Source organism: Canariomyces notabilis (genome assembly GCF_033297395.1).
Source record: "Canariomyces notabilis strain CBS 508.74 unplaced genomic scaffold N656scaffold_28, whole genome shotgun sequence".
Classification (NCBI taxonomy): Eukaryota; Fungi; Ascomycota; class Sordariomycetes; order Sordariales; family Chaetomiaceae; genus Canariomyces; species Canariomyces notabilis.
In genome coordinates, this window is record NW_027041850.1 from 27,518 (window position 1) to 52,944 (window position 25,427).

The 25,427-nt window shown below is 55.0% G+C and overlaps 5 protein-coding genes across 5 annotated transcripts; 1 reads left to right on the forward strand and 4 right to left on the reverse strand.

Annotated features, from left to right (window-relative positions):
• Positions 1-67: 67 nt before the first annotated feature.
• Positions 68-520, reverse strand: N656DRAFT_716888 (uncharacterized protein; the record flags this gene model as incomplete). Its single annotated transcript, XM_064812166.1, has 1 exon — positions 68-520. The coding sequence occupies one exon, from the start codon at positions 518-520 to the stop codon at positions 68-70; it is 453 nt and encodes a 150-aa protein (XP_064666458.1).
• A 2,406-nt stretch (positions 521-2,926) lies between these two features.
• On the reverse strand, positions 2,927-8,079 carry N656DRAFT_738742 (ABC transporter). Its single transcript, XM_064812771.1, has 11 exons — positions 7,460-8,079; positions 7,200-7,387; positions 6,423-7,079; positions 6,082-6,361; positions 5,876-6,022; positions 5,047-5,815; positions 4,801-4,976; positions 4,203-4,732; positions 4,029-4,144; positions 3,786-3,973; positions 2,927-3,725 (listed from the first exon to the last, which is right to left on the reverse strand). Exons 1-11 carry the CDS (start codon positions 7,598-7,600, stop codon positions 3,006-3,008), a joined length of 3,912 nt encoding a protein of 1,303 aa, XP_064666459.1. The 5' UTR covers positions 7,601-8,079; the 3' UTR covers positions 2,927-3,005.
• A 156-nt stretch (positions 8,080-8,235) lies between these two features.
• On the forward strand, positions 8,236-11,121 carry N656DRAFT_783532 (uncharacterized protein). Its single transcript, XM_064815975.1, has 8 exons — positions 8,236-8,427; positions 8,491-8,514; positions 8,591-8,706; positions 8,770-9,218; positions 9,296-9,597; positions 9,661-10,098; positions 10,163-10,413; positions 10,468-11,121. The coding sequence occupies exons 1-8, from the start codon at positions 8,350-8,352 to the stop codon at positions 11,018-11,020; spliced, it is 2,211 nt and encodes a 736-aa protein (XP_064666460.1). The 5' UTR covers positions 8,236-8,349; the 3' UTR covers positions 11,021-11,121.
• Positions 11,122-11,931: 810 nt separating this feature from the next.
• N656DRAFT_801326 (bifunctional catalase/peroxidase) lies at positions 11,932-14,202 on the reverse strand (the record flags this gene model as incomplete). Its single annotated transcript, XM_064818109.1, has 1 exon — positions 11,932-14,202. One exon carries the CDS (start codon positions 14,200-14,202, stop codon positions 11,932-11,934), a length of 2,271 nt encoding a protein of 756 aa, XP_064666461.1.
• A 1,564-nt stretch (positions 14,203-15,766) lies between these two features.
• Positions 15,767-24,848, reverse strand: N656DRAFT_792146 (ketoacyl-synt-domain-containing protein; the record flags this gene model as incomplete). Its single annotated transcript, XM_064817046.1, has 11 exons — positions 15,767-16,283; positions 16,344-16,615; positions 16,817-16,923; positions 16,993-18,209; positions 18,288-20,704; positions 20,880-21,146; positions 21,243-21,547; positions 21,671-22,046; positions 22,121-22,738; positions 22,790-23,850; positions 24,830-24,848. The coding sequence occupies 11 exons, from the start codon at positions 24,846-24,848 to the stop codon at positions 15,767-15,769; spliced, it is 7,176 nt and encodes a 2,391-aa protein (XP_064666462.1).
• Between the last annotated feature and the right edge of the window lie 579 nt (positions 24,849-25,427).

Here is a 25,427-nt window from a genome sequence, read left to right on the forward strand (position 1 = left end):
CGGGACTCCTATTCCTATCCTCTTATGTACAAAGCCGTATCAACCTGAAATGTCCCAATGTCAAACCTCAAGCCAGAGTCTGCGGCGCATAACTCTTGTCCGGGGTGACCGCAACACCATTAACCAGCTCCCGATCCGAGTACGCCGGCCAGACAATCAGCCGCTTGCTCCAGTCGACAACAGACCAGGTGGTGAATCCATTCTCGGGTCCAAACTGGCCGCTCCATGCCGAACTAATGGTGTATGGGCCGCACGTGATGCTGTTCGTAGACGCCCTGCTAGCCGGCGCGCCAGTAACGTTGTATGAGCAGTTGGTGACAGGCGCCGTTTGGGTGTCGATGCCGAATGAGACCGTGCAAGACGTGTCCGCGGCGTTGCAGGTTCGGGTGAATGACTTGATTGTCCATTGAGGGACGGCGGCCATGGCAGAGACCGCCTCGGATCGGGAGTTCAAGGTTGGGGCGCCGAGGGTGCAGCTTGCGCCAGCGATGAGGGTGATGATTGTGGTGGTGAGATGCATCTTGGCAGTTGAACTTGAAGTAGCCTGCCGACGGTATAGAACGAACTTGCGGGGAGTTGGATTGCCAGGTGGACGGATTGTGAGGCGTTGATAGGGATGGATTCGATGTGTCAATGAGTTGATGAGTGACCGAGAACCACTTCCAGATCACAATGGGCACATCTATTTAAGCACTACTTTGTAGTGTGTAACCATCTACTCATCTAGGGCATCGATTCCACTTCATGACGTGCCTGATAACCACATAGCCTGAGCATGTTGCTGGGGTGAATACGAGGTCGGGTTGTTGCTGCACAATTCAGGAATATTCAGGAATCAGCCTGAAGCCTGGAGGTTGCTTCTCAATACCACATCGAATGCACAGTGCTTCTTACTTTCCAATCAGGCGCCTCGGTAAGCTTTGCCAACATCCACTGGACCTCGTATTTATACGTACCCCAACGACGATCAGTGTCATCAGGTCAGTCTACCGTTCCCTTGATGTAAGCATTCCCCAAATCATGTGGAGCCTTAACTCCTCCCGTCCTTTCGAACTCAGCAAACCTCCGAGTCAGCTCGGCAACGTTGGCGTGGGATTGTAACTGAGAGAAAATACAATGGAGGTGGTGGCTTGAAGGCAAGATCAGAACCGTCGTTGCTAGTACGGTAAACTCTCGTACATATTAGTATTTGTTCCGTCTTCAACTACCGTGCTTGAACAACTTGAACTATATGTAGGTAAGGTATTTACTAGTAGTACAAAACCTGAACGTTATGAGCACCTACTCTGCTACGAGGGTATGTTTCTAGCAACATATAGCATAACCCTTAATACTTTAGGACGTAGGGACAGTCCGCACCATGCACGGGATACTTGACGTTAAGCCATGTCTCTCTATCTTGTTTCGCTTGCTAGCTTGCAACAACTGCTCGGCTTGCAGAGTGTCGGTGGTTGACTACTTGGCTGGCACTACAGGACCCTGGGGAGATGCGAGATCATGGCGTGGGACACATGCTCTTTAGGTTATCAGGTGCTTGATGCTTGATAAAAAAAAATCAGGGTGTCAAAAAGTACGGTCGTGCTCAACCCCACTTAGCCAATTCGCGTCCTTCGCGTTCAACGCGTTTCATACTACCCACCATTTACAACAACCACCACGCAGTCAATTCCTGGCCTAAATGCGTGAATTCGGTACGGTTCTGTCGCCAAACGTCCGCTCTATCCGGGGGTACCGTAAGGAGTTGACCCCAGTAGAGAGGGCTTCCATTATTACAGCCAGACAACTGGGGGTTACCCAGGCCGAGCTGGCGCGCCGGTTTGACTGCAATGTCCGGACCATACAACGTACGGTCAAGCGCTTCCAAGACCACACCACCCTCGAAAGCCTCCCTCGCAGTGGCCGGCCTAGGAAGCTGAACGACGCCCAGGTTTGGTATATGGCTCAGATGATTAAAAGGAACCCCCACATATCCTGGGTATGCTTGATCGCAAGTAGCCCTGTGGGCGTGACTAAGAACACCCTACGCAAGGTCTTGGGCCGGCATTGGAGGCGCAAATACCGTGCAATCAAGCGAATCAAGCTTACACCCGAAGGAGCGGCCAAGCGCCTTGCCTACGCGCGTGAAATGGGGCGTAGGGTTGACGATATGATGGCGGTATGCCCCCTGGCGCAAGTGGTGTTCTGACTGACCGTTTTGCAGGGTATATACTCTGACGAATCGTCAATCTAGACCGCCCTGGATACGAAGAATGGCTGGGTTTTTCGCACCCCACAGTATAAATTTGACAAAGACGTCGTCAACGTATAGGCTTACGTTAAGTCTAAGATCACTGTGATGGTATGGGGGGCCATCTGGAAGGGAGGGAGGTCCTCGCTGGTCATCATGACCAGGGACCCCGAAGCTGAGCGTAATGGGTACACTGCCAACAGTTATATATGGGCTCTGGAGGAGGGCCTGGCACCGTACTACGAGCCTGGCAGGTTCTTTTTGTAAGACAACGCCAGGATCTATACAGCTAGGAAGACGGAGGAGTGGCTCGAGGGGCATGGAATCTGGGTTCAGGAGCACCCTCCTCACAGCCCAGATCTCAACCCCATTGAGCATGTATGGAAGAAAATGAAGGAGATATTGCGTAGGGACTTCCCTGGCCTCCATCTCCTCAAAAAGAACGTAGAGAATATCGCGAAAGTGGAGGATGCCCTGATGGTTGCGTAGGAGAGGGTCCCCCAGGACCTTATTGACAGGCTGATTGATTCCATGCCCAGGCGAATGGCTGCAGTGCGCAAGGCGAAGGGATGGTATACCAAGTATTGAAAGCCTGTCAAATAGCTTCAATTTGAGCGTATTTCTGAGCAAATTGGCCTCGAATTGACGAAGATATGGCTGTGTAAGTCGGGGTGGTCAAAATGGGGGGGTGTGGCGGGTGGGGCGACCCGACCGTACTTTTTGCTTATTACTTTAGGTAACAGACTAAATGTCCTACATGTAGTAGTAGCCATCTGCATTAACTCAACGCCTGCGCCTCGCACATCTTGCGATACATCCCTCCCTGCGCAATCAACTCCTCATGCGTCCCCTTTTCCACAATCCTACCACGATGGAACACGCAGATCAAATCCGCGTCCTTGATAGTCGACAGACGATGCGCCACAGCCACCGTAATCCGATTCCCCGTCTTCGCCGCCTCGGCAAGTGCACCTTGCACAATCTTCTCACTCTCCGTATCCAACGCACTAGTCGCCTCATCAAGCAACAGAATACTCGGATTACGGATCAAGGCCCTGGCAATAGCAATTCGCTGCCGCTGGCCACCTGAGAGCTGCGTCCCGTTGGGCCCAGCTGCGGTAGACAAACCCTCGGGAAGTGAAGACACAAAGTCCCAGGCGTTGGCTGCACGGAGGGCAGCCTCAATCTCAGAGTCTGGCACTGCCGGGGTGTGTCCTACCCCTACCCCCGCGGCTGCCATGTCGGCTTCGGCAGTTGCGGATGGGTCGTCGACTCCAAGAGCGATGTTCTCCCGGATGGAGCCCTGGAAAAGGGTGGGCTCCTGCTGGACGAGGCCTACGATGCGCCGGTATAGCCGGGGGTTGATCTCGCGTAGAATGCCGTCGTCGATGCGGATGGTCCCGCTGGATGGATCGTAGAAGCGCTCGAGCAAGGCGATGACGGTGGATTTGCCGCATCCGGATGCACCGACTACGGCGATAAATTGACCCTTTTTGACCTATTTCACCGGTTGGTTAGGTAGGGGATCTCAAGACCTGGTACTTATGGGCAGTTATACCTCTAGGTCAATTCCTCTTAAAACCACAGCATCCGGGCGTAAGGGGTACGAGAAACGGATGCTATCTAGCTGGATAGGGCCTCCAGATCCAGGGCCACGGTCGCGATTGTCGCTCGTTGTTCTCACTGTTGGCTGCAGCTCGGACAGCCAGAAGATATAGTTGGCCGAGACCTTTCCTTTTGTTATGCCTTGGCGAGGTCAGCTGGCCGTGCCCGACATCATTACACCGGTTTGTTCACTTACTGGTTGAGAACTGGAAGAGCTGGGCGGTTGCTTGGCCAGAAAAGAAGACACCCATGAACGTCACAAAGAAATTGTACATGGACGTCTCGCCGAAGGCGACTAGGCGGCAGCCGTACCTTGCAACTGTTAGTCGGAAACCTGATCCAATGACACTGACCTAGCAAAGAGACATACCAGAATCCCAAAGCCATGAACCAATACTCAATAGACTGCGTCAATGCGAAACAAACCATGACGCCTGCCAGTGGCTTGACAGTCCAGTTGACTGCATGGTCAAGCTCGGCCGTGTACAGCTCAAGAACACGCTCCTCAATGGCCAATGACGAAACCGTGCGGATGGCGGTCATGGCTTCCGAGGCAATTGACGCGCTGGCCGCGTACCGCTTCGAGGTCATGTTGTCCAGTCTCATATCCAGTCTGATCTTGAGCCATCCAGCACCCAGAAGCGGGGGCAGGCCGCCGAAGATGACGACCAAGCCTAGCTTCCAACTGTGGGCAATACCCAGGATGACGCAGCCCACAATGTTTAGGATGGCAATAAGTATGAGACCGACATTGAACCCCATGAGCTCGAAGACGGACTGCGGGTTGGAGTCGACGCGGCTGGCCAGGGCACCCGTGCTGTTCTCTGGCCGGTCGAAGAATTGGAGGTCTTGTCGTAGCATGTCGTGGAAGATTTGCCGTCGTAGTTTGTGGGATAGGGTCTAGAAGAGGAATGAGAGTGTAAGGATCTCTTTATCCCAAACATTATGGCAGATAGGGGGTTGCATACCTGCGCAACGACATTGACTGCCCAACCCATAGCAAAATAGAACACGAGGCACCCGCCTGCGAGAACGACAAACATGGCGGCAAAAAAGTCACCGCGCTGAGTCATGGCATCTCCTGTCAAGGTGAAAACGTCCATCATCCGGGACAACAGAATGGCCTGCCCAGGGAGCACCACAGCTGGAACGGTGAAGCTGGTGGTTAGATAAGATGCCGCGGGAAGTCAGAAATGGCTCGGGAATGCACTCACCACCTCCTATACAAGCAACCAGCACCGCGAGATACCACCATTTCAGTTCGAGACTCCACAACACCAACCGGCGAATAACCTGAAGCAAGCCGAGCTGTTTATGGTGATCAAAATTATCCCGCTCCCTTTGCGCCTCCATTCGGGCTTGGTCAGCTGTGGGATACCTCGTCACGGTATTAGCCAACTCAGCATTCCCCCGATCCTGGTCCTGCTGGGACGCGGTCTCCTCCTGGTCCGAATCGGCACCCTCGCCACCACGACGAGCAGCAACCGCCAAGTCCTGGATCCTAACCAAGCCAGCATAGACCCCATTCCTTGCCACGAGACTGTCATGCGTTCCCTGCTCGACAATCCGCCCTTTGGACAGCACGACAATGTTATCCGCCTTTCGAATCGTGGCTAGCTTATGGGCAATGACTATGGTCGTGCGCCCCTCAGACGCCTTGTCTAGAGCTTGTTGAACAACTCCTTCGGCGTGGGGATCAAGAGCGCTGGTGGCTTCGTCGAGGAGAAGGACCTTGGGATGCGACACGATGCTGCGTGCAATCGCGATCCGCTGTTTCTGCCCGCCAGAAAGGAGACTCCCGCGCTGGCCAATTTCGGTGTCATAGCCGTTGGGGAGTTCGGAGATGAAGTCGTGGGCGAAGGCTGTTTTGGCTGCTTCTTGGACTCGGGCCATTTGTTCTTCCCTGGGGCTATTCTCCCACGGGGTGCCGACTAGACCGTACGCGATGTTGTCGAAGACTGAACCACGAAACAGAACAGGCTCCTAGCTCGGGGAGACGAATTAGTAACGCGGAAGGCGAAGCCTTGTGGATTCCATGCTTACCTGCTGGACGAGCCGGATGTTTTTACGCAGCCAGCTGAGATTGAGAGAGTCGATAGGCCGCCCATCCAGCTTAATGACCCCTGACCGGGGGTTATACCATCTTTCGATAAGGCCAACAATGGTGCTTTTGCCCGACCCGCTTGGACCCTTCGACAGTCAGCACGGAACAGGGAGGAGGCAACTTATAGATTGAGCAATAGACTCACCACCAAGGCTGTAACTTTGCCCGCGGGCACCGTGAGGGAAAACCCATCTAGAACCGTGACAGTTGGCCGAGTGGGATATGCAAAAGTAACGTCCTCAAACTCTACCAGGCCGCTGGGTGGTGGCGGCTGCTCTCCGGAAGCATCAAAAGGATTGATAGCAGACTCGCGGTCGATGAGCTTGAACAGCTGGGCGGCGGACGATGCTGCGCGCGTGAAGTCGATGGAGTACGGTGCTAGCATGGTGATGTTCATGGCGGCGATGGCAACGGATAAAAGCACCCTGGACGAGATAATCCATCAGCGAGTGCCGAGGATGTTTAAGGGGCATGTCCCACACTTACGTGAAGATCTGGCCAGACGAGGTAATCTCGCCCCTGGCCAGCATGTGTACGCCCTGCCAAAAGGTGAGGGCAAAGCCCAAATAGATGATGGTGTACTCCGCCGAAAACATGGCGCCGAACAGAGGCGAGATCTTGTCCCCCCAGCGATGAGCCTCGACGAGATATTCGTCGAACCTGGCGACCAGTCTGGCTCTCATTTCGAAAGCATGCACGGTGCGGGCGCTTGCGAGGACGCCTTCAGCAAAGGAATTGGCCTGGGCGTAGGCCTCGAGAATCTTGGTTTCGTAGCCGGTTTGCACAAAGGCGACCACAGCCATTACGAAGATTGTGGTGGGAGCCATGAAGAGCGCGATAAGCGTGAGCTTCCACTGAGTGACGAATGCGATGATGAAGGACGCGACGAAGGCTGACAGGCCCTGGAAGGTCAGCCCGAGCTTCTCCGAGATGCCGCCTTGAATCAGCCGGCCGTTGGAGGTTGCCTGTGTGGCGATGGAACCGCCGGTGCCGAGGTCAAAGTAGGCAATCTCTTGGCTGAGAGCAGCTTTCAGGTAGGCACGTCGAATGTTCCGCACGATCCGGTGACCGGCGAAGGTTAGGAGAAAGTTGTACGAGTAGGACAAGACAAACCGGCCGATGCCGAGATATACAAGATAGAGACTAGATGCAGTGAGAGTGCCGGTTAGCTGCATGAATACTGCTACCTGGTCCCCGACTCGTTCCAAGCTCTTCTGGGATAAGGACTCGGAATGATGCAGGGCAGCACTGGGCATATCTTACGCGAGACTGGCAACATCGTCGAGAAAGACATCTCTAGTGGACGACTCGGAAACGTAGTCGGTGATGACTGTCACGAACTGGCCGAAGATAAGGTTCTGAAGGGCTATGCCTGCGCCAGAGGCGATGGCTGCAACAACAGCGATCCCCTGGAAGACAAGCTCGAAGGTCCCAGCATAGCGGAAAACTCGCTCGAGTGCAGCGTTAGGACATGCAGATCGCTCTCAAGGACCAGGGAAGCAACAGAGTACCTAAACACATACCCAATAAGCACTCCAGGCATCTTCACTTCCTTCCTCTTCTTTTTGCTGAGCCTCTTGCACGACCGGAACTGGCGAGGCAGAACCCCCTTTTTCTGGAAAGGGCGGACCGCTGGAATCGTCGTCTTTCGTAGCCACTGCCATATTATTTGACCGGCCACTGGTGAGAAATCACCTGAAAACCTGAGTAGGGAGTGGATGTGAAAGCCCCGGGTGGGCGGCAGCAGCGAAGGTGTTGAAGTCCAACTAGAACCCGGGTGCTATTCACAAAAGAGGAAAAGATGCATGTATAAGTAGCAAAGAACGAGGATGACGCGCCAAGAGTAAGATGGGGCAAAGTTCAATACGCTTCCCGCTTGGCACTCAACGCGAAATCACGTTGTTCGTGGGCGATGTGGCCGCCCAGCCTCGCTTGCGTCACAGCTGAGCCTTCAGCCTTCAGTGTGGCCTGGGACTCGGGGGTCCGAACGCCCAATGAGAACTAATACGCGGAAGCCGGGGATTGGTAGGGACGGACTCCGTCTGCATCTGCGTCTTTGAAAAGAGTCACTCGCCGAAGGAAACGTCATGTTTGAACGGCAAGAGCTTGGCCTCCTTGTCAACTTAAAGATATCGAAGATATTGGAAATTTGAAATTGCTTAATCATCAAAAGAAATCGACATGGCCCGAGCGGGTCCCCCGTAACATTACGTTACCGGTAGGATTTTGGTGCGTCCTTTGCGGACCCCGCGCGTCCCGCGGATTCCGCTTCCGGATCCTCGACAACTGAACACCCTCCGGAGTAGAGACTTGCACGACAATCTCCTTTCTTGCGCTTCTCTTCCGAACGTGTGGAATCCGCGCTCACCGTCAACCGAAGTTCCACCATTGATTACAACGGACAGTCTGCAGAATGCCAGAGAGTGCCGAGTCCCCACCAACAGGTCACCGTGTGCCAGGGAAAAGCACCTCGGTTCATGTTCCCCGTGCTGCAAGTGTTCCCGCTCTTTGTTGATTACCTAAGTGACTAACACGCATTTCCATATCGCCAAAGTGTGATGCATGTCGAGCACGCAAGGTTTGTTGTTGTTCCCCTGAAATTTGAATCCCCTAAACTCCCCAATGTTTAACTAATCCCCTTTTGACCTCGATAGATCCGCTGCAACCGGGAGTTGCCATGCGCTCACTGTCTAGACGCAAAGATTGAATGCACACACTCCGGCAGCAGGCCGAAAGAGAAGCGAACCCGAATCTTGCTGACCCATGAGTAGTAAGGACTCTCGTAGAACACCCCAGCCCTCAGTCGATTTGATCTTTGCTTATCCTGCTCTAGCGAGAGGAAGATTGACCACATTGATCGTCGCCTTGACGGCATTGTCGAGCTACTCGAGGAGCTCAGGGAGCGTCTACCGGCCTCGCCGAAACCGCCAGCAGAATCATCAGTCCCCGCCACCCTCACTCCAAACCCATCGTCTGTTGCAAGCCCAGCGAGTAATGTTGGCCACACATCAACTACGGGGACTGTGGTCGAGGGCGCCTCCTCGCTGACGGCACATTCCATCTTTGCTAATGACCTTCTCCGGAAAGTGGTGAGCAGCGAATCCAGGCCCGAGATGCGCGAGAGGGTAGATGCCCTCCATCGAGTCGTGGAGGCGATGAAGAAACAGCCCGCTTCACATGAAATGACTTACCCACACGCAAAACCATTTAGGCCTGTTCCGGTCCCGGGCTGTGACTTGCCCCCTATCGAGAGAACCCTTGAGATCCTGAGAATTGCTCAAAGTGTGTAGTAGCCCCATGAAATCCGCATGCGTATGACCATGGAGCCTAACTATGCTTATGTTTGCTCTCCTCTCTAGCACATAGACACTTCTGTATAGCGTGGGTTTTTGAGTTTTTCAACACATGCACGGGTCGATTCCCGGAAAGCTGCCTGTCTGTTTACTTGGCCAGCAACCAGAACTACGACGTGGCTACGTTCATCACTGCCAATGCCGGCCTGCATTACCTCTTTTCGGCCTACGCTCCGCTCTTCCCGGACAAAAAGGAGGAGTATCTGGCTGATTCTCGTCTCTGTGGAGCAAACCTGGAAACTGCACTGTGCAGTTTGCCATTGCATCTTCCCGCCAACATAGAGGTTGTTGTGGCACTCTTGCTAGGCGTAAGGCCACGACCAGTCCATCACCAAGCTCGCAACTCCATCCGACTGACAATCTCACTATAGGCTTTCCACACAATCGAAATCGCAAAGCCCTCACTAGCCTGGGTCCTCTCCTCCAAAGCATCCGAGCTCTGCCAGACTCTGGGATACCACAGAATCGCATCCTACACCCACGATTCACCTCATGATAGCCAACAAAAGCAATTTCTGTTCTGGGCCGCCTATGTCCTCGATAAAAGCCTGTCTCTTCGCCTCGGGCGACCGTCAACCATTCCAGACTACGATATCACCATCCCTTACCCTTCTTGCGATGACCCAGACCGTGAGGCCATTATGGCCTTTTGCCATCTATGGGTGGCGGCCTCCAAGATTCAGGGCCAGATTTACGAGTTGTTGTACTGCCCCGAAGCCATCGCTCAGCCTGTTTCTGTACGACAATCCCGTGTGCAGCTCCTTGTATCTCGGCTTGATGACCTCGACATCTTGACGCGTGAAATTTGTGTGAGAGATGCCAACCCTGTTGTGCACTATCTGGCGTGTTACTCAGGTTGTTAACGTGCCACAGTCAAAATACGAGCACTACATGCGGGAGCTTGCCAACGACGACATGAGTGAATTCTTCATGATATCTGATCATGTCCTCCGCCTGTCAACCCTGACCCTCATCCACCGAGCAGTCCCGAATCCCGTCGGATCACCGACCACTTTTACAGCCGAGTGCATCCATGCCGCACGCGAAACGCTCGTGCGTCATCAGGAGTGTATGACCGTGATTGAGCGAAGCGAGTCGGGATTGTTCTCGATCTACATGAACTGGTGAGCCACTCAGAGTACCTACGTTGCAGCACGGTGGTACTGATCAGCGGCCAGGACGATCCTATTCGCCCCCTTCGTCCCCTTCATCGTCCTCTTCTGCAACATCATCGAAACCAAAGACAAAGAAGACCTCTCCCGACTCCGGGTATTCGTCGCCTCCCTGCATGTAGACCGTGACACCACTCCCGTCTCGGAGGGGGTTGACAAACTGCGCCGTCTCTTTCAAGTCCTATACAACGTCGCGTCGCAGTATGCTGAATCCCAAACCGAGACCTACGCGAGCGAGACCCAGCGCCAGCAGAACTTCGGCGTCGATACGTACCTTGCAGCGCTGGGCTTCTCTTTCCCAGGTTCCTCACAGCCCACCTCGTCACAACCGCAGCAGCAGCAGTCTGACTCAGAGACTTTGCTGCCGACAGCGACGGGCAGTATGGGAGATGCAAATCATCATGAGTTCCAGCGGGGTGTCAATCCGGTGATCTGGATGGGGAATGGGGCACAGCTTGAAGATTGGTTCTATAGCAATCAGCAGATGATGGAGTTCTTGGAGGAAAATTCTGCCGAGTCTTATCTTACTGCTGCTGGTGCTGGATGGGGTCCTACCTAATGCAGACCGTGCTCTCGCTCGGCGCTTGATGGCGGGAAGTCGTGTACAATACTAAGGTATATAATTAGGTCCGGTGGATACCTGATACCTTGTTGCGCTCGCTTTCAGGCTGCCAGCATGCTGCGCACTCAGCGTCCTGCCTTCCTGTGGTAATGTGTTCTTACAATCTTGTACACATTCCAATGCTGATATAGTGCTGTAGGTTGAACCCGTTTTTGGACATTCTGTAGGTTGAAAGGCGGTTGGCAAGCTACCCAACGATGAGGCCGCAGACGCCAGGCAACTAGAACAGTACGGGCACTGGTATGGTGGTGTCAAACTCTCTTCTGTTACTGCTTTCCAAGGTAGATCCTAGGTATCATGAGGTTCATTCATCAGCCCCTAGATCTAGGTAGGTACTCAGTTTTTCCGCTGGTAAAACTGTTCCGAGTGTTGACAGCCCGATGTAGAGCGAGTGACATGGCCCGGGAGGCATCTGGGTCTTGGTCCATTTCTGTGAGGAATGCTCGGAACATGGTCCCCGTTGGAGGACACTATTATGGGGTACGAAATCCGGGCAGTTACTTTCACCCTTGAGTATCTGATGGTACCGCAAGGACCTGGGAGACAGCGTGAATAAGTAGATACAGTCAAGGTAATCCCTGCTCCTAGAGGCATTGTACCTCAATGCCCCGGTGAGGATGTGACAGTGATGGGTAGTGGTTTCTGCCCCTGAATCTTAACACTCGCTCAGTCACTCTGCACAGGAGGACAAGTTAAGGCTCGCACGCATACATTACTAACTTGATACCTTAATATCATCATAAGTCTCTTTATCACAGCAAGGTTCGGCTAACGATGTGGACAACTCCTTGCTACTGCTAATTACAAATCTGCCAAGTCGCTAAGCACACATCCTTCACGTTCCCGTCCTAGAGCTTAGCGGCAGCCTGACCTCCATTCTTCACATCAAACCGATCCAGGTTCATCACCTTATCCCACGCCGCCACAAAGTCCTTGACAAACTTCTCCTGCCCATCCGCACAGGCATACACCTCCGAGATGGCGCGCAGCTCAGCATGCGAGCCAAACACGAGGTCAGCCCTTGTGGCCGTCCACTTCCTCTGGCCCGTCTTGCGGTCGGTCCCCTCAAACACCTCGTTGCCGTCAATGGCCTTCCACGCGGTGCCCATATCCAGCAGGTTGACAAAGAAGTCATTGGTGAGCTTGCCCGGGCGCGACGTGAAGACGCCGTGCGACGCACCGTCATAGTTGCCCGCTCCCAGCACACGCAGGCCACCAATCAGAACCGCCATCTCAGGCGCCGTCAGGGTCAGAAGCTGTGCGCGGTCAACAAGGAACTGCTCCGTCGACACGCGCGACGTGCCCCTGCCGTAGTTGCGGAACCCATCGGCGTATGGCTCGAGGTGCTCAAACGACGGGACAAGAGTCTGCTCCTGGCTAGCGTCGGTGCGGCCCGGAGTGAAGGGGACAGGCACGCCGGAAGCCTGTTCCAGCGCTGCCACACCGGCCAGGACAATCAGGTCAGCCAGCGAGACTTTCTTGCCTCCGGCCGCTGAACCGTTAAACTTAGCCTGGACACGCTCCAGCGCCTGCAGCACCTCGGCCAGCTGAGCCGGGTTGTTGACCTTCCAGTCCTTTTGCGGGGCCAGACGGATGCGCGCCCCGTTGGCGCCGCCGCGCTTGTCGCTACCCCGGAAGGTCGAGGCAGACGCCCAGGCGACCGAGATAAACTTGGCTGGGGAGACGCCAGTGGCCAGAATCTCTCTCTTCAGCGCGGCAATGTCGTTCTCGTCGATCAGGGGGTGATCGACGGGAGGAACGGGGTCTTCCCAGTCAAGAATCTCGGACGGGACCTCAGGGCCGAGCCAGCGCGAGCGGGGACCCATGTCACGGTGCAGCAGCTTGAACCAGGCACGGGCAAACGCGTCGGCGAATTGGTCTGGGTGCTCGAGGAAACGCCGCGAGATCTTCTCGTACTCAGGGTCGAAGCGTAGCGCAAGGTCGGTCGTGAGCATGCGCGGGACATGCTTCTTGGAGGGGTCGTAGGGGTCGGGAATGAAGGCTTCGGCGTTCTTGGCCACCCACTGGTTGGCGCCCGCGGGGCTCTTGGTGAGCTCCCACTCAAACTTGAAGAGGTATTCGAAGAAGTTGTTGTTCCACTTCGTGGGCTCCTTGGTCCAAATGACCTCGAGGCCGCTCGTAATGGTATGCGGGCCCTTGCCCGACCCGTACTTGTTGCTCCACCCCAAGCCTTGTTGCTCAATGGCAGCTGCCTCGGGCTCCTTGCCGACATTGTCAGAGGGAGCGGCACCGTGTGCCTTGCCGAAGGTGTGACCGCCAGCAATGAGAGCAACCGTCTCCTCGTCGTTCATAGCCATGCGGCCAAAGGTGGTGCGGATGTCGCGGGCGGCCGCGATGGGATCGGGAATTCCGTCAGGGCCCTCTGGGTTGACGTAGATAAGGCCCATGTGGGCGGCAGCGAGAGGCGACTCGAGATCGCGCGTGTGAATGTCCGTGTGGCCCTTCTTAGTCGATTCGTCGGTGTTGAGGATGCCGTCGCCCCGAAGCCCTTCCTGGCCTTGCGAGTAGCGGACGTCGTTGCCGAGCCAGGTCGTCTCGCCGCCCCAGTAAACCGAGTCGTCGGCTTCCCAGGTATCTGGGCGGCCGCCGGCAAACCCGAATGTCTTGAAGCCCATGGACTCGAGGGCGACATTGCCCGTGAGAAGCAAGAGGTCGGCCCACGAGATCTTGTTGCCGTACTTTTGCTTGATGGGCCACAGCAAGCGGCGAGCCTTGTCCAGGCTGACATTGTCGGGCCAGCTGTTGAGAGGAGCGAAGCGCTGCTGGCCCTGGCCGCCGCCTCCGCGGCCGTCAAAGACACGGTAGGTGCCGGCGCTGTGCCATGCCATGCGGATGAAGAGACCGCCGTAGTGGCCAAAGTCGGCCGGCCACCACTCCTGCGAGTCGGTCATGAGGGCGTGCAGGTCCTTCTTCAGGCCCTCATAATCGAGCGTCTTGAAGGCGGCAGCATAGTCGAATTCGTCCTTGAAGGTCTTGAAGGGGTCGGATGCCGGCTGGTGCTGGCGAAGAATGTTGAGGCGTAGCTGATTCGGCCACCAGTCGAGGTTCTTGGTGCCGCCGCCAGCGACATTGGCGTGCTTCATAGGACACTCACCCATGGTGATGTTTTGCAAAGGTTAAGTTGCTGGAGTGTCTTTTGAAACTGGATTGTAGATGGTATGCTCCCAGACGAAGCACAACAAGTTTTGTGAGTTGGAAGAAGGAGAAATGAGGACAGTTGCACAAAGAAGGGACGACAGAGGAAGTCGAGGGGTCCAATGGGGTTTTTCGGAGGCGAGGACGACCCTTACAGATCGCCCCTTCACCCTTCACCGGCCATACCCCGCTCCGGGGGGCAAGTACCGCTCGTCCCGTTTGAACCCCGCATTCATGAGGGGCAGGACCGCAACATCCCATCTGCTTACAGGAACGTGCAAACACTTGCCGTCGTTCGACCAGATGACGCGGTTTGTCCCGCACCTTCCGTCAACCCTCGATTAGTAACCCCAACGGCTTTGCAGAAACCAACCGTTGCCAGATCGATTATTGAGATGGCATGATCGCCTGTTCACGCAATCATCTTTATGAGGCCGACATCTTCACATGGCAGGCAACAGGTAGCGGTTCTGGTTCCGGGCATCTTCGTCCGAGGGGCTGTGTCATCAAGGTTACGGCCGGCCCCGCTGGGTCTGTCGCACACTGCAAGTGTCTGTAATCTGATCGGCGTGATTGGCCGGGAACGCTATCATGCCGTCCGTACCCGGAGGACCACTGTCGTTTTTGGGAACTTCACGTTTCGAGATGCTTCTGCGCATCAAGGTGCTGGAAGGCAAGTGGCGCCCAGGTTCCAGCGCAACCACGTGTTCCAACGGTAGTTGGAGGTGGGGAAGCCGTTGTTGGCCGATGCGGAGTTCGCCGCCCAGCTTAGTAAGCGAAGTGCAGGGATCTCCGGGTTTCCGTGGAGACGGCAGTGGTTATGAACCGCAATACTCGTCAGGGGTTCGATCTATGTAACGCATCCAGCTTATTCATTTACTTCCAATTTCAACAACGGCGAGAAGCTAGCAGCACCAGAAACATCCTCTACATTTTGCTGCTCAATAAGCAAACAGAGGGCCAGTTTTCGAAGTGATGTGCTTTGTCGATGTGGACCTCGATGACGCGGCCAGGGCCAACTTAAGACATCCGAGGCAAATACTAACTCCGTAGCCAAGCCATCATGGATATCTTCAAGTTCTTTTGTCTCCAATGCCAAGGTCAGAATTTTCTTGTCTCTTGCCTCAGCATCCACCGTCGAACATCTGCGGTGACGCCGGCACCGGACCTTCATCAAAGTTGCTGTCCGTCAGTTTCCCGTATCGGCCTTCATCGGCGTTTCCATCGAGGGCACCGACAACGGCGGAGAGTCATGACTAATTACGAGTCACCAGGACATCGATGAGCTCAGCAAAGTTGAAGTGTAGGGATCGCCTGTGAGAACCTTATGACTGTACTGGCTTGTGTCATCTGCTCCGGGGTTTGCCAACCTGCCAAGCGGCGTATCTGAAATAGGAACTACACTTCTAACGGGCTACATCATTGACATCAGGTGGATAGTAAGGGCCAATCTGAGAACCTGAAATCTCTTTACTTCTTGTGCTCTAGATGCTTCGAGCATGCAAACACCCACCAGGACGGCCTGCCTCAACCACGAAACGGTAAGCCAGCATACCGACACAAGAACGCATACCCATCCTCCACCGCCCTCTTGGCCTCTTCATTCCGCTCCCAACCCTTCACCATGTCAAAAAGATGCGGCACCCCCTCCAGGATCCTCAGTTCCGTGTCCAACCCCATGTTACGCATCTCACGCCAGGTCCGATCAGCCTGCTCCCACGGGATCAAGTCATCCTCCCGCGGATGAATGATGAACGTCGGCGTGCCATACCCACCGCTGAGAACGCGGGCAAGGGGGCTGATGGAAGCCACGACTTCCGGCGAAGGCTCTGCCGGCAGGAGCTTCTTCTCCTTGTCCAGCCCACCCAGCAAGACGTGCAACGTGCGGCCATGCCAGTTCATGTACAGCGCCAGACGGCTCCGCGCGTCGTCGTGCGCCATCCACCCCCCTAGAGCGCGCTTATGCGGCGGGACGTTGTACCGTGTGATAGGTCGGTCGAAAACGCCATCCCATATCTGGTGGTCTAGCTCGTTTGGAGACATACTATTAGTAGTAGAACTGCCGGGTGGCACTTGTACCAGGCCCATGGCCGTTGGGTCGGACCCGTTCGGGATGTTGGCCCGCTTCCAGAAGGGATCTTCATAGTCCGTCGGTCCGTAAAAGCAGAGGATGGCCTCGGGCGGGCGGGCGCCTGCCTCGAAACTTGTCCAGGCGAGGGACATGGCCAGGTGGCCTCCGGTGGACCAGCCGACTGCTACGACACGCTCGGCGTCGACACGGATATCTGGGCGTTTCAGACGCATGCTTGGGAGGACGTTGCGGATCCATGCCAGGGCATCGGCGACGTCGGCCATGGGGCCGGAGAGGAGAGTTGTCTCCGGGCAAAGGCGGTAGTCAATGCTGATGGGGAGGAAGCCGTTGCGGAGGAGGAGGTCGGTCTGTTCGGGGCGAATGTCTTGGCGGGAGAGCATGATGTGCCCGCCGCCGTGGATCAATAGGGCTGGGTGGTGGTGTTGCCGGTTAGCTGACTAGGAGTTGCTGGATGGAGATGGAAAAGGAGGGATCGTCTTACCTACGGGAAGGCTTTTCCCTGTGACCAGGTCTTGCTCCGGAGGATAGTATATTTCCGCAAGCAGATCCAACCCATCCACACTCTTGAAGGTCACCGTTTCCCGTTGGATACCTCCTTCACCCTCTATCATCCCTGGGGGAACTCCCTCGGCACCCACCGTTATCCCTCGCGGCGGCTGACCAGGATCCAACTTGCAAGGCGACGCGGTAATCACTCTCAAAATATCCGACTCCTCTGTCTCACCCCCCGTCCAATCCACCCACTCAAACCCCGCCTTTCTCAAATCCCGCTCCCACCTCTCCTCATCAGCAAGGGCATGCTCCCTCCCATCCGTAAACCGCCACCACCCCTCCAACAACCCAAACACCAGATCAAACCAGTACAGATTCCTTGTCAGCTCCACAAGACACAAAACTCCGTCCTGCCGGAGCATCTTGCGAATATTTGTCGTCGACTGGATCAGGTCCTGTGTTGCATGGATGCAGTTTGTCGAGAGAATAATGTCAAACGCCCCAAGGAGGTGCGGCGGGGGCTCTTTCTCAACGTCCAGTGTCGTGTATGACATGAACGAAGACCATTGCGAAAACTTGCGCTTTGCGGCGGCTACCAGTGACGCGGAGAGGTCGGTGAAGGTGTAGTGAAATTTGAAGGGGAGATCCAGGGAGGAGAGGGTTGAGACGATGTGTTTGGTGGTCCCACCGGTGCCGGCTCCGAGTTCTAAGATCTGGATGGGACGGTTCAGGTTGCTGTTGCTGCCAGTGGTACAAGTAGCAAGGCGGGTGAGTACAGAGGAGAGGTACTCTGATAGAACAAGTGTGCCGGTCTTGAACATGGGCGCGTTGGTGTACACGTCTTCAAGCAGAGAGCGGGCGTCTGCGTCGCGGAAGATTAGAGCTATGGGGTCTTCCCTGCCGGATAGGCAGTCTGCGAGCTTGTCGGCTGTGGTGTGGAGCAGCTTGGTCTCGGAGGCATGCTGGGGGAATTGGTCGAGCATTCTCTGGTGCAAGGCTGGTGCAGACTCGGAGGGAATGGGTACCGCCGTGCGACAAAACTCGAACCCGGCATCACGCTTGGATATCAGGCCTGCATCTTGAAGGACTCGGTACAGCTGGGGGATGAGCTTGCTGTGCCTGGCGTCGAACCCGAAGGAAGGGAGCTCGTCCCCAACGCTTAGAGTCCCAAGGTCACAGCCCAACGACGCAAAGGCAGTCACAACGTATTGCACGACCAGTTGCGACTGCAGCGGATGCACTGCCGTACAAAAGCCGGAGAAGAGGGTTGAATCCGCATACTTGTCGAAGGACTGTTTCGTTTGCATAAAGGTGTCTCGACACAAGCTGGCCAGATTCATGTCCTGCTTTGGCGGTGCGTCGAAGTCAGAACTTTCGGAGCTCGCGCTGCATTCATCGTCTGGCGAGAGACCTTCTACCCCTGAGTCATAGCCACCAACAAGCTTGCTTTGCAGGGGTTCCAACTGCACTGTGCCAGATTCTAGCTGTACCCCAGAATCAGCAGGCTGGATCATGGAAGCCAGACGGAACACATCCGGGCACTGCTGAAGTTGTGCCTGCGAAATCCTCACGTCAAACCGCATCTGGATCTCATTCAGCACTTCAGTCGCCAGCAGCGAGTCAACCCCTAGCTCATCCAGAGTTGATGTTGGCTGAATCTCATCAATCGGGATTTCAAGGATGCTGCTGAACATCTCGCACAAACGCTTGACAACGCCGGAGTCTTCAGGTTTGGAAGGAGAGGGCTTCTTTGGCTTGTCGAATGGTGCTACTGTCCCAGTTGGTTCAGGTTGAACCGGGAAAGGAAGCCCCGTCTTCTTTTCCAGTTCGACGCTCGGGCAAGGAGACGCCGCAAGCGTGTCGTATCCGGAATCACGCGAGGGAGGCTCGCTGGAAGAACTGCAGCTATTCCACCGGGTTGGCGCAGGGCGTGTGTTGAGGTCTGTTGCTGTCGCTACACAGTTGAGTCTTGTGAGGCTTCTCTCGAGAGATTTCAGGGGCACGGCTTTGAAGACGGCTCCCAAAATAACCACAACCGGAGTTTTCGACTTGGTGTCATACACACAGATATTGTTCTCCATCTCCACGCTCGACGTCATCTCATATCGTGTATAGACAGTCCACGCTGCCGGAGACCCTGAACCCTCCCGCCGGTCGCGCAGATTCAGAAAGGCCGGCGTGAATATGACCTCGTCCACGGCGGTGCACATAAACACTTGCCCGTTTTTTCGGGGAGAGAGACAGTTGACGTGAATACCCGCAACCTGAAGGAAGTTGTCCAAGGCAACCGGGTCGCAGATACCCGCGTCCAGCCCAAGGGGAACCTCTGCGGAAGGTGTGACTAGGCCAGCCGCCTCATTTTGGTGTGCAGACAAGCTGCTGACTCCACGGTAATACTCTGCATAGTCCACGACTTCCGAAAAGAGTTTGTAAACCATCGGACCGTGCACCCCGCTTGCGGCCGGAAGACTCATGATGTGCTCGGCACGGGAGTACCGGAAGAACTTTGTGAGCAGACTCAGCCTGTTCTCGGCGACAAGGTCTCCGGCAGGAACCAATGTGATGAGGCCTTTCGCGTGCTGGGTTGAAGTGTCCTTGGCAAGGCCGGTACCGGCGGATGATGGTTGGCTTAGAATAGTGAATTCCCAGCCGGGTTTGACGTCCAAGATCCTGCGCAAGCAGAGGAAAACGATGGATTCGCTGGACAGCCCTAACGGTGCAGACATGGTCAAGCTCTCGATGTGAGGGACTGTCTGCCCGCTTTTATCGCTGATCAGAGTTGCACACCGCGCCGCTATCTCGAGGTACATGGATGCTGGACAGAGGGCCTGGCGGGCAACGGCGTGGCCGCGCGCAGCGAGCTGGAAGAGTAGAGTGGATGTGTTGACCACGAAAAGCGTTTCTGATGAGCTGAGTCTCCCATTCTCCACCAGTTTCACGAGCTCGGCTGTCTTTAACAGCCCATTCCTGTCTGACTTGGTATTCGCCTTCTGCGTTGACCGATGCTTATACTCGATCCAATGCCTTGTCTGATCAAACTGATACGGCGGTAGCGCAATATCCACGGAGTAGCTATGATGTGCCGGCCGGCAGAAGCTCCAGTACTGTGTCGCGCAACCAGCTCTCCACAACTGGCAGGCTGCATGGGCAAGATTTGCCCCTGAATCGAGACTGCTGAGGTCCACGGGAACGAAAATGTCCGGAGATTTTCCAGCTGGACGAGTACTGCTGACAACTCGGCGAGCCATGGCAATGACGGGCGAAGCAGAGCCTGCTTCAAGCCAGATAGCCGATGCCAGCCGCGAAGTAACACGCTGAACAGCATCCTTGAAGTAGACCGGTTGTCTCGTGTGCTGCACAAGCTGTTCCGCATCAAACTGTCGCCATGCCTCGCCTGCAGAGCACGTTTCGACAGGAATAGTCGGCGGCCGGATCGCGATCGACTGCGCTATACCCTTGAGATCGGGTAAGATGGCGTCAGCAATGTAAGAGTGGTACGCATGCGTGTTTTGCAGGCGAGTTGTCCTGAGGCCACGAGACCGGCAGATGTCCTCAACCTTGTCCACGGACGCCACGCTGCCGGCGAGAACAAAGCTGCGAGGGCCGTTCTCGCAGGCGAGCTCGATTCGTGAGTCGTCTGTTGCGTTTGTGAGATTCATGATCATCTCCATCTCGGAACGGTCGCATTCTAATGACACCATGGCTCCTTGCTCCGGACCCCATTTGTCCCGGATGAGACAGGCGCGGCCCGCGACGAAACGGAAGCCATCCTCAAGAGACATTGAGCCGGCTACAACCAGTGCTGAAAGCTGTCCAAAGCTGTGACCGAGCAAGGTGTCGATCTCGAGTCCGGAGTCTATCCATGACAGAGCGGAAGAGACCTGTAGCGATAGGAGCATGCAGTGAAGCGCTACAATATCCTGGATTGGCTCTCCCTTGAAGATGGTAGGGAGGATGGTTGGCAATCCGAGCGCTTGGCAAGTGGCATCACAGGCGTCCTGTTGCGGTTAGCGACTGATCATGAGTTAGGATGAGAATGAGGTGCTAAAGACTTACCAAATGCCGCCGAAAGATCTCACACTCATCGTAGAGCTCTCTCGAGACGGTAACGGTGCGGCCGGTTTGGCCTCCAAACACCAAGACAACTGGACTCCTGACGGCGGGTACAGGGGGTATGTGAGCACCGGAAAGTGCTAAGAGAAGATCGTGGGTATCGGCCGCGATGAAGGCGACTCGATACTTGAATGATAGATTCTGTCTCCTGGCGAGGTTGTATGCAACGTCCTGAAGTGATGCGTCGGTTGATGATAAATAAACCCTGAGCTTGTTGACGTATGCCTCCAGATGGCTTGCAGACTTTGCCGAGAGAAGGATTGGATAGGGCGTAGCAGGAACGGTAGTGGACGTCGCCCCAGGCACCATTTGCTGTGTCCGAGAGTGCTCGCGGAGAAGAATAGCCGCATTGCTCCCGGCTGCTCCATAGTTATTGACCAGGGCAATACGCTCAGCTACCCAAGGTTGCGTTGTCGTTGGTATGCTGATCCTGTCGTCAGGGGACGTCGTAATTCTTGGATTCAGGGTCACGAAGTTGGCCTGCTTTGGGATCATGCCGTGGTGCATCATCAAGAGAACCTTGATGACCCCGGCCACGCCAGAGGCGGCCTCACAGTGGCCGATATTATCCTTGACCGAGCCCAAAAACAGTTGGTCCGCCCGAGAAGGACCTGTCAGAGCCATTCTCACGCTCTCATACTCCTTAGGGTCGCCGACTTGGGTGCCTTTTCATGTTTAACCAACCTCATGTCAGCGCTAGATATCCAGCTTGAACCTTTCAGGGGTGAACTCACCGGTGCCATGTGCCTCCACATACGTCACCTCCCTCGCTTCGACACCCCCTATCAACAAGACCCGCTTGTACAGCGAGCTCTGAGAGACTGACTCTGGCACTGTGATTGAACTGCAGTTCAAGTTCTGGTTGACCGCCGAGCCGGCCACCACACCGAGGATCATGTCGCCATCCGCAACGGCCTTGGAAAGCGGTTTTAAAACCAGTATCCCAACCCCCTCACCTCGACAGTATCCCCCAGCTGAGGCGTCAAACGCCCTGGAGCGGCCGTTGGGATCCAGAAAGGACGCGGCTGCGAGGTTCTGGTGCAGTGTTGGGCTCGTAATGACGTTCACGCCACCGGCCAGGGCCATCGAGCACTCCCCGGATATCAGGGCCTATATTCAAGTATCTGTTAATATCGGTTCATGACTTCCATGAGGAGTGCCGCTCTTGACACAGGGTTACGTACCTTGCAAGCCGTGTGAATGGCCACAGCCGACGAAGAACAAGCGGTATCAAACGTAAGCGATGGACCCGTCCACCCAAAGAAATGGCTGATTCGACCGCTGATAAAAGCTCTCAGCATCCCCAAAGCCGAAAACGCGTTGGCATCCTCCCCGGCAAGGTTATCCTCATACTCAACAGCACCAACTCCCAAATAACACCCCACATCCGTTTCCTGCTTTGCAGACGGAAGGGCATGATACCCTGCAACCTCCAACGCCTCATACGCCACCTGAAGAGCAAGCCGCTGTTGAGGATCCATCGATTTTGCCTCGCGACCCGAGATGTTAAAGAAGCGATGGTCAAACGCATCAGGCCTGCGGAGAAAGTTACCCCAGAAATTGCCCTGGAGTTTCGGCTCCCGCGTGATATCCTCGGTGTGGAAGCGGTCGGCGGGAAGTTTGCCAAACGAAGTGCCACCGTTTTGCAGAAGCTGCCAGAACTCGTCTAAAGAGTCGGCCTGCGGGAATCGGCATGCCATGCCAATCACGGCAATCTCTTCGTGTTTGCTGGTTGCAGGGCTGGGATTATCCGCGGGCGGATTAGAACCTGAAGCGGTGGGCATGGCGGCAGGAACATGAGCCTTGCCATTGGACATGTTATGAACTTGGACTTGAAGTGACCGTGGAACAACGCCGGTATCCGGCCCGAGAGTGACAAAGTTGTACGTTGACTGGCCCTCTCCCTTTGGAGGAACAATCCGTTGAAGAGTCTGAAACCAGTGAGCCCGTTTACACAGGATCAAGTCCAGTGCAATCGCGTGCAGCGGGCCCGCGGTCTTGGTGATGACCTCCGTGTCGGCCGTGGATCTCAGGGGAAGACGGAGATTAGCCACGTCAGGAAGCTGCAGGCTTTCGTTCTGGTTACACAGTTGCTCGAGCAACCGAGCGGCCTGCGAGTGCTGTGGGTAGTGATAGCTTCCCCTGAGGCCGAGTTTGGTGCTTGCAATTCCGGCCTCGGTGAGGCGACTGGTAAGCCATGCTTGATCACCGGCTCGTAGTGTCACTGTGAGAAGTCTCTCATCGCATACGCATGAAATATAGGCCTGGTCCGCGTTAGCGTCCGAGTCAGGGGCTGACAGGTAGCTTGTCATATCATCGCCACCTACATCGCGTAGTTGATCTATCCATATGTCCAGATTTGCCCTGTCGGAGTGTGCTTTGTAGCGAACTCCAAGGGCCACAGCGCGGTCCTTATGAGATCGGCTGGCATCTTCTGCATCCACGACGATCCCAATGCAGGCAGCGAGTCGCAACGCAGCTGAAGCATTGCGTTCGAAGTTGGTCCAGCTGGATGATGACGCAAGAGTAGCCGCGGAGAGGAAGCCAATGCAGAACCCCTGGGCGGATTCCACGGAATCGAGGAATGTGTCATAGTCGGATCGAGAACTCAAGTCGAGAATCTGCAAAACGATGCTAAGTGGTGCGAGGTGGGTGTTTGTGAGATTTTCAGGGTCCAAAGTGTGTTTCCCTGTTGCAAAGTTGGATAGCGCCTTCAGTTTGTCCTCACCATGAGCCTCGCTTGCGCCTTCGATCTCTTTAAGCTGTGGCCATAGCGAGGGAAGTTGGGCAAGCGCGTCCGCGAGGAATTGGAGCTTGGGATTTGATAAGAGTGCCGATTGCAAGTCGAGAAGCTCCTTTGACGTCAGTGAAGTAACTTGGGGCCCGAATAGGGCGATCCGATGCCCAGGCATAGCTATTGGTGTTCGGTCAAAGGCAAGGTACTAAGATGCTAGTTTGTTGCCTGGGGTTCTCCTGAATTTGCGTCCTCTAGAAACTGATGCCCAGGTTGGTTCATATTGCCTGACAATAAAAAACTGAAGCGTGGGTTATGACATGGAAGAAGCGAACTCCCAACTTAAATACCACCTTTCATCCTTCAGCAAGATCGTCGACTACTGCCATGGTAGCAGGTACAAGTTGCTCAAGTACCTGCCTGCTTTGTTTAGCCGCGAAGAGTACCCGCAAACTAATGGCAAGCTCGGTATTCTTAGCACCTGCTACTAAGCAGCTCGACTTCTAATTCCGCTATTCCTACTTGGATCCGACGAAATCTCCATATGTATAACGACAGGGATGTTGTAGCGGGCTCCTTGGAGCAACCAACAGCATTCGTTTAGTGCGTGGAGCAGTTGAGCTTGCCGTCTCTTGGCAACCTGGAAGTTGGGGTATCTGGTTTATGGAGAAGTTGAGAACACCGAGATAGCATTAGGTAGTAGTCGAGCCCCTGTGGAATATGTGTTGTACAGCGATACTAACATGGCAAGTACCAAGGTGTATAAACTCAAGTGAGTCAAGTACCGTACATAGGAACTCCAGGAACGGGATAGTAGGACCCAGTAGTACTTCGTAGACGCGGCCTATCAAGTCGGGGTAGAGCATTGCCAGGCATATCATGCGCGGACTACGGTGAAGAAGACGTCACCATCATCCTTGGACCCAAGCAGCAATCGCTCCTAGAGTCGAGCCGATGCTGCAATGCAACTGCACGTCTCAGGGATGAAGAGATCCTGTCCCAAAGGCCTTTTCGGCATCCGTACTACAAACCATGAAAACCTACCCCAAGGCACTACCTTTTCCCAAATTGGGCTAGTCTTGACGTTGTGACTACCCGAAGAGTGGTCTTGAGAAGCCGTTGAGAGACTGGAGCACGAACTACCGGGATCATGAAGTACATGTAGTCAAAATTCCCATATCTGTGGTTCGCTTCATGTTAGTAGCCGTCCACGGGTGTCTCGATGCCCCTGTAATGACCCCCAAAGTATCACCTTCCTGTTGAACCGGATTGGCGGTAGCCTGTAGAGTTGATGAAATGAATCCCAACGTGTTTCTGCTTACGTCCTCCTCAACCCCCAATAGCGGTCCCAAAGGTTTGTTTTAGGTGAGTACTAGATAACCAGCCGTTGGGGTTCCTCAAACTACCTATCTGTGGTGTCACCCCAACGGAGCCAGTTTACCAACGGCGAAGCCGCATGCCGGCACGGGGTGGAGGCTAATGTGCACTTTGCTACTCGGGGCCTACATGTAAGTGAGACCGGAGCCGTTGTTGGTTGGTCGCCGTACACGTATCAAGTAAAGTGCTGGGCAGTGCCCCTGGCACCGGTATCACGGCATCAATACATCGTCACCTATTCAAGAGGGTGGCGTAGATGTAAACTCCCTGTATAGGCTATCAGGACTTTATGTCCCGGACCAGACGATTGGGATTGTGTAAGAGCTGAATCAGATTAGGGGAAATCCCATGGTCACTCACCGGTTGTAGTCACTCCTGGC

Bases quoted from the DNA above. Each gene is read 5' to 3' on its own strand.
- N656DRAFT_738742 (XM_064812771.1), bottom strand. From the start codon at position 7,600: ATGGCAGTGGCTACGAAAGACGACGATTCCAGCGGTCCGCCCTTTCCA. The intron at 7,080-7,199 runs GTAAGATATGCC...CACTGCATCTAG, and splicing joins GACGATGTTGCCAGTCTCGC to TCTCTATCTTGTATATCTCG. The intron at 3,726-3,785 runs GTATAACTGCCC...CCGGTGAAATAG, and splicing joins TAAGAGGAATTGACCTAGAG to GTCAAAAAGGGTCAATTTAT.
- N656DRAFT_783532 (XM_064815975.1), top strand. From the start codon at position 8,350: ATGCCAGAGAGTGCCGAGTCCCCACCAACAGGTCACCGTGTGCCAGGG. The intron at 8,515-8,590 runs GTTTGTTGTTGT...TGACCTCGATAG, and splicing joins ATGCATGTCGAGCACGCAAG to ATCCGCTGCAACCGGGAGTT. The intron at 8,707-8,769 runs GTAAGGACTCTC...ATCCTGCTCTAG, and splicing joins ATCTTGCTGACCCATGAGTA to CGAGAGGAAGATTGACCACA.